The sequence below is a fragment of the Eretmochelys imbricata genome, chromosome 1, assembly GCF_965152235.1.
Source record: "Eretmochelys imbricata isolate rEreImb1 chromosome 1, rEreImb1.hap1, whole genome shotgun sequence".
Classification (NCBI taxonomy): domain Eukaryota; kingdom Metazoa; phylum Chordata; order Testudines; family Cheloniidae; genus Eretmochelys; species Eretmochelys imbricata.
This window is the reverse complement of record NC_135572.1, coordinates 242,520,227-242,527,173: the sequence shown is the minus strand read 5'-3', so window position 1 is coordinate 242,527,173 and position 6,947 is coordinate 242,520,227. Positions and strand designations below refer to the sequence as shown.

Genomic DNA, 6,947 nt, shown 5'->3' with positions numbered 1-6,947 from the left:
CAATCTTTCTACCTGCATGAGGAAGGGAAGAGAGAGAAATTTATGATAATGTATGGTGCTATAGCAGTTTTATTGTCATGAGCTGGAGATTAATTCATTATTAGCTGAAAGCATGTGATGTTACACAGGGCTAATTTGTAAAGTGTATAAAAGCTGAAAATGGCTGAGAACTTAAAAATTGGATCGTAACAGACCATAAATCACAATGGTGATTGAACCTGGTGATATTCTAGACAAAAAGAGCTCTCAACCATGCTTGTAGGTGTGTCCATCACTTCACACTGACTCAACAGACATTCTAGGCTTCAGAGTGACACACAGACAGAGTGACAATCCTGGAACCTTACTTTATAGATTCATGAGTGGTGCATTACTCATATTCCTGGATGAATGTTGCTGTCTCCTCTTCAGCCATGGAGGGCCCTGACTCAGATGAAGTGCCTTGCTACCACTACAGCAAGTATGGGGAAGGGATCCAAGATTGCAGAACCCCATGCAAGGGATGTGGACTACCTTGTATCATGTAGCTGTGTTCTCCAGAGGTTCACTGTAGAGGCGTTTTAGTAGATGGTACAGAATTGGAGCAGGGCTAGTGGATCATCTGTGTCTATATGTATCTGCTAGTCATTCCTTCCCGCAAACTAAGGGCACAAAACCTGTAGGGGCTTTGCAGCCACTCTGTGGTATGTTGAGGTGGATTTCTTCCCATTTCCCTTGTAGATCTTCCCAGTTCACCTCCCAATTAACCTGTTCACTAGAGCCAGGATTTGGCCCTCTCTGAATAGGGCTATTACATTTCACTCTTATGGTTAGATCATGACTATTAGGCAAAGCCCTTCACTGAAGATGGTGCACTGACACCCTACCCCAGGGAGTACTGTAAGGCAGAGTGCCTTCCAGAGCTCCCCAGGGCATGTGGAGAATTCATCTGCTGCTGCACCTCTTTACTGGATGCTGTTTACTCTTCTGGCACCACACCCTCTCCATCCCATGTGCCTGGGTGGGGTGGTACAGTGAATTTCTGTTTGTTTACAATCAATGCTGAGACTGACGCTAAACTCATGAAATTGTTTAAAGAATTGTTTTTAAATACTTTTATAAAAACATTATTAATATGGAAATATGCTCATCGAGCTACATTAATCTTTCACGGTTGCTGTCGATTAGGGGCCAGATTCAGTTATAGTGTGAGTGTGTGCAATTCCATTGATGCCCATGGTGTTGAACCCATTTTCACCAGGTCTGATTTTGGTCCAGATAGTTTAGTAAAGTCTTTATTCAACCAATTTTGTAAATGGTGACAGTAATGAAACAGTTAACATGCATGAGCAAATACACCAAGTTAAAAGAGAAAAGAAAATTTCTTTTCATCTTGCTGTCATATGCCAGTGATAAAAATGTGGGAAGTGTATTTATATCTGATGACACAAGCCTATCCAATTTATTGCATTATTTAGGTTAGGTCATTTATTCAGGTAATTACTGTAGGACAGACTGTGTATGGAAGACAGCATTTAGTTTATGACCAAAATTGCCAGCAATTGTCTGGATTGCGAAATTACCTACAGCACTGGAAAAAAATGTTACTTCTTAAAAACGACAAAGTCAAAACAAAAAAATATTTATTACTAACAACCAGCAGGTAGTCACTGCTTCCAAGACCAAGACTAATTTCCTGACGTCTGAAAATGCATCAGTCGCTAGATAGTTTCAGTATCTGGGTGATGAAATGCATGTCACTGGTATCTCTCACAGGTAAGGTGACCAGATGTCCCGATTTTATAGGGACAGTCCCAATTTTTGGGTCTTTTTCTTATATCGGCTCCTATTACCCTCTATCCCCGTCCCGATTTTTCACACTTGCTGTCTGGTCACCCTACTCACAGGAAATCTGTTTGGGAAGGAGCCTAGTATAGACTAGCATTTAAAGGTAGATGCTAGAACATGTTAGTTATTAAATGAACTCAGAGGTGCTGACTTTCTAATGTGCCGGGGGGTGCTCAACTCTGCCGGATCTGCTCAAGGCCCCGCCCCCATTCCAACCCTTCCCCTATGCCCCCACCCCTTCCCCACCTCTTCCCGTCCTCGTTCTGCCCCCTCCCCCGAGCGTGACCAGTCCTTGCTGCTCCCCCTGACTCCCCAGTGCCTCCTGCATGCTGTGGAACAGCTGATCCTTGGCAGGTGGGAGGCGCTGGGAGGGAGGGGAAGGCGCTGTTTGAAGGGGTGCCGGTGGCTGGGAGGTGCTGGGAGAGGGGAGATGGTTGCCAGTGGGTGCTCAGCACACACCATTTTTTCCCCAGGGATGCTTCAGCCCTGGAGCACCCACCGAGTCGTTGCCTATGCATGAACTAACATTTGAAAAGTCTAGTGTAGACAAGGCAGTGCATATTTCAATACATGCTGAGCTGGTCGAATTAAAAATAAGGCTTCCCTCCAGGCTTTAATTCAACCATTTAATCACATGTTAAAGTTAATGTGCCTTGTCTATACTAGACTTTTCAAACACGTTAAAACACATTCACGTTCTAATAATATACTTTTTATTCTAGTCTACGAAAGACCAAGTAACTGTCAGAGCCAGCTGGTCTAGTCACTAAAGAGTAGTAATAAGTATTTTACATCAAACATTTATATAGTACATTGTATCTGCTAAGATCCCAAAGCACTTTACAAATGTAAATTCCAATCCTGCAGTGTGATGCAGTGAACAGACACTTATACCTATGTGGAACCACTTGCATGACATGTAATTTCAGATGGGTACAACAGCTAACATGATTTTAAAGGTGTTAAACTGTATTTACAGTAGGTGCTAAGTGGAGTGTCAAATAATATTAGTTAACTTGTATTAGCTAACTTGATTTTTAAAAAAACAAACCAACACCATTTTTCCTAGTCTAGACAGATCCTAAGGAAGGGCTGGTGTTAGAACATGACAAATCTTAAAGAGTCACAGCAACTAACGTGATGTTAAACAAAACTTGCTGTCAGTGTAGACAGGGACAAACTGTATCCTATCAGCTGTTTGCAATTAAACCTCTGGTTCCAGTAGGACAAGTCATGAGCAGCTGGCATAGTGTCAAGTCTTGCCCCATCTACATTGAATACAAAGTCATATTTAATGTCATGTTCATTAACATGACATTTCAAGGTCATGGTCCAACACAAGCTAATTTTCTAGTGAAGACAAACCCCACTGCATATCTACACTACAAGCACTACAGCAGCCCAGCTAATGTGCTGCATATTCGCCACTGTAGGGCAGACACTTCCTATATCGATGGAAGAGGTTTTTTTTGTCAATGTAGTTAATCCCCCCTTCTGAGAAGCAGTAGCTAGATTGATGAAATTATTCTTCTATCAACCTATCTGCATCAAAAGTGGGGGTTAAGTCGACCTATGAATCATGCTCAGAGCACAACATTTTTCACAGCCCTGAGCACTGTATCTAATTTTTAAGTAAAAAAACCGAGGAGTACTTGTGGTACCTTTAGAGACTAACAAATTTATTTGGGCATAAGCTTTCGTGGGCTAAAACTCACTTCATCAGATGTATGCAGTGGAATCCAGGCCTGAGAGGGATGTAAACAGAATGTCTTCCTCCAGTTTTAAATAATCAAACAAGAGTTTCCTTAGAACAAAGACCTCGTCTATTACCATTTGGAAGGTGCTCGCCTAATGTAGATAAAGACAAAATATGTTCTCTTGAAAACACAAGATCACTCTCTGGCTATTTATGGCCATTTCTTCTTAGAAGTACATGAAGAACTAAATTGTATATTTAGTAGCACTAGGTGAGGCAAACCCACAGTCAGACCAGGGTTGCTCACTCAGGTGCTCTGATTTATCCCTCCAGCAGAGCCTATAGACATACTGGCCTCAGCCCTCAGGCATACTGCAGCAGCCTTATTCCTGGGCTGGGCCCAGATCAGATGATTAATTTTTTGATGAGCTATTAAGATGTAATCAACTTCAGCCTTATTTATTACAGGGCCTTTTAAGGCTCTCTTGACAAAATGGGGCAAACATGATTAATTCAGTATCTCTTCTACACATAGCACAATTGGTATATAGCTTGGCTGGATTTTGCTGACTGACAAGGAAGCTGAGTCATAGAATATCGGGGTTGGAAGGGACCTCAGGAGGTCATCTAGTCCAACCCCCTGCTCAAATCAGGACCAATCCCCAACTAAATCATCCCAGCCAGGGCTTTGTCAAGCCTATCCAGTAATATCAAGTTGATAAACACAATTAGGAGGGTATCAGTTAGTTTCCTGTAGAGACCAAAAATGTCAATAACAGAGGCCTGGTTTTCCCCAGTATGGGGCAGCAGTGACACTTTTTAAGCAGTGCTTTTGTATCACATAAACATTTTCACTCAATCTGGAGATACAAGAGGGGCCTGCTACTTTGTCAGGCGTATTACAGGCAACCCAGCCGGAGTGGTGGGGGGTTGCTGTTTCTTGTGGTTTGATCACTAGTCTCATGACAGTTGATATTTTCCTGAGCAGCCTCACTTTTCTTTCTTGAATACCCCTGGGGTCCTGTGGGTGCATACGTCTCTCCCTCCGCTTTTCTTTCTTTCTCGTGCTCAAGGCTGTGGAGGTGGACACCGGAGCTTCAATGGGTTGAAAACCAGAAGGCAAAAGCCCCACATTAGATACATGGGGTGACTGGGGGTTTTTTAGGTCTCAGGATTATTTTGGGAGTGGGGTGACTCATGGGCATTTTTTAACTCCCGGGGTTGAAACTACTGTGACCCTGCCCGCGCTGCAAACAACGGGGGAGCGTTGCCTCTGACGCCGTTCCGGGGCAGGATTCAGCAGACTCCAGCCTCGAACCCCGGCCCTCGCTCACGCCTGACCCTACCCCCCGCAGCGGGCTCCGCCTCCAAACTGCCGTCAACGTCACGTAACGCGAAGGGACAAAGTTTGAGCTCCGCCGCGCACCGTACCTAGAACTTCCCCCTCCCACTGTTATTGCTAGATCCAGGCGTCGAAATGGCGGCTCCCGTCCCTGTGCGGGGCCGGTTTGTGGTGGTGGGAGGGGGGATTGCAGGAGTCACCTGCGCCGAGCGGGTAGGTACCGCTCCGCGAGCGACACCCAACCCTTTCCCCGGGCCCCCAACCGGCCAGTCAGTGCGGCGCGCGCGACACCCTTCCACCCCCCTCAGCCGTGCACGCGGCCCCTCTCAATTCTACACCCCCCTCCCCCTGGCACCCGCCTCAGCCGTGCACGCGGCCCCTCTCACCTCTACTCCCCCTTCCCCTGGGCACCCCCCTCAGCCGTGCACACGGCCCCTCTCAATTCTACACCCCCTCCCCCTGGCACCCGCCTCAGCCGTGCACGCGGCCCCTCTCACCTCTACTCCCCCTTCCCCTGGGCACCCCCCTCAGCCGTGCACACGGCCCCTCTCACCTCTACACCCCCCTTCCCCTGGGCACCCCCCTCAGCCGTGCACACGGCCCCTCTCACCTCTACACCCCCCTTCCCCTGGGCACCCCCCTCAGCCGTGCACACAGCCCCTCTCACCTCTACACCCCCCTTCCCCTGGGCACCCCCCTCAGCCGTGCACACGGCCCCTCTCACCTCTACACCCCCCTTCCCCTGGGCACCCCCCTCAGCCGTGCACACGGCCCCTCTCACCTCTACACCCCCCTTCCCCTGGGCACCCCCCTCAGCCGTGCACACAGCCCCTCTCACCTCTACACCCCCCTTCCCCTGGGCACCCCCCTCAGCCGTGCACACGGCCCCTCTCAATTCTACACCCCCTCCCCCTGGCACCCCCCTCAGCCGTGCACACGGCCCCTCTCACCTCTACACCCCCCTTCCCCTGGGCACCCCCCTCAGCCGTGCACACAGCCCCTCTCACCTCTACACCCCCCTTCCCCTGGGCACCCCCCTCAGCCGTGCACACGGCCCCTCTCACCTCTACACCCCCCTTCCCCTGGGCACCCCCCTCAGCCGTGCACACGGCCCCTCTCAATTCTACACCCACCTTCCCCTGGGCACCCCCCTCAGCCGTGCACACGGCCCCTCTCAATTCTACACCCCCTCCCCCTGGCACCCCCCTCAGCCGTGCACACGGCCCCTCTCACCTCTACACCCCCCTTCCCCTGGGCACCCCCCTCAGCCGTGCACACAGCCCCTCTCACCTCTACACCCCCCTTCCCCTGGGCACCCCCCTCAGCCGTGCACACGGCCCCTCTCACCTCTACACCCCCCTTCCCCTGGGCACCCCCCTCAGCCGTGCACACGGCCCCTCTCACCTCTACACCCCCCTTCCCCTGGGCACCCCCCTCAGCCGTGCACACGGCCCCTCTCACCTCTACACCCCCCTTCCCCTGGGCACCCCCCTCAGCCGTGCACACGGCCCCTCTCAATTCTACACCCACCTTCCCCTGGGCACCCCCCTCAGCCGTGCACACGGCCCCTCTCAATTCTACACCCCCTCCCCCTGGCACCCCCCTCAGCCGTGCACACGGCCCCTCTCACCTCTACACCCCCCTTCCCCTGGGCACCCCCCTCAGCCGTGCACGCGGCCCCTCTCAATTCTACACCCCCTCCCCCTGGCACCCCCCTCAGCCGTGCACACAGCCCCTCTCACCTCTACACCCCCCTTCCCCTGGCCACCCCCCTCAGCCGTGCACACGGCCCCTCTCACCTCTACACCCCCCTTCCCCTGGGCACCCCCCTCAGCCGTGCACACGGCCCCTCTCACCTCTACACCCCCCTTCCCCTGGGCACCCCCCTCAGCCGTGCACACAGCCCCTCTCACCTCTACACCCCCCTTCCCCTGGGCACCCCCCTCAGCCGTGCACACGGCCCCTCTCAATTCTACACCCACCTTCCCCTGGGCACCCCCCTCAGCCGTGCACACGGCCCCTCTCAATTCTACACCCCCTCCCCCTGGCACCCCCCTCAGCCGTGCACACGGCCCCTCTCAC

At 51.4% G+C, this 6,947-nt stretch overlaps 1 protein-coding gene across 3 annotated transcripts in view; it reads left to right on the top strand.

The window, feature by feature from the left end:
- The first annotated feature begins 4,977 nt into the window (after positions 1–4,977).
- The window catches only part of PYROXD1 (pyridine nucleotide-disulphide oxidoreductase domain 1), a 40,983-nt gene continuing 39,013 nt past the window's right edge, over positions 4,978–6,947 (top strand). For 2 of the 3 annotated variants that reach the window (XM_077826556.1, XM_077826547.1), the window contains exon 1: positions 4,978–5,078. In XM_077826556.1, the coding sequence (XP_077682682.1) occupies positions 5,001–5,078 (78 nt within the window). In that variant the 5' untranslated portion in view covers positions 4,978–5,000. The remainder of the gene's footprint in view (positions 5,079–6,947) is intronic. The other variant, XM_077826566.1, reaches the window with a different exon arrangement.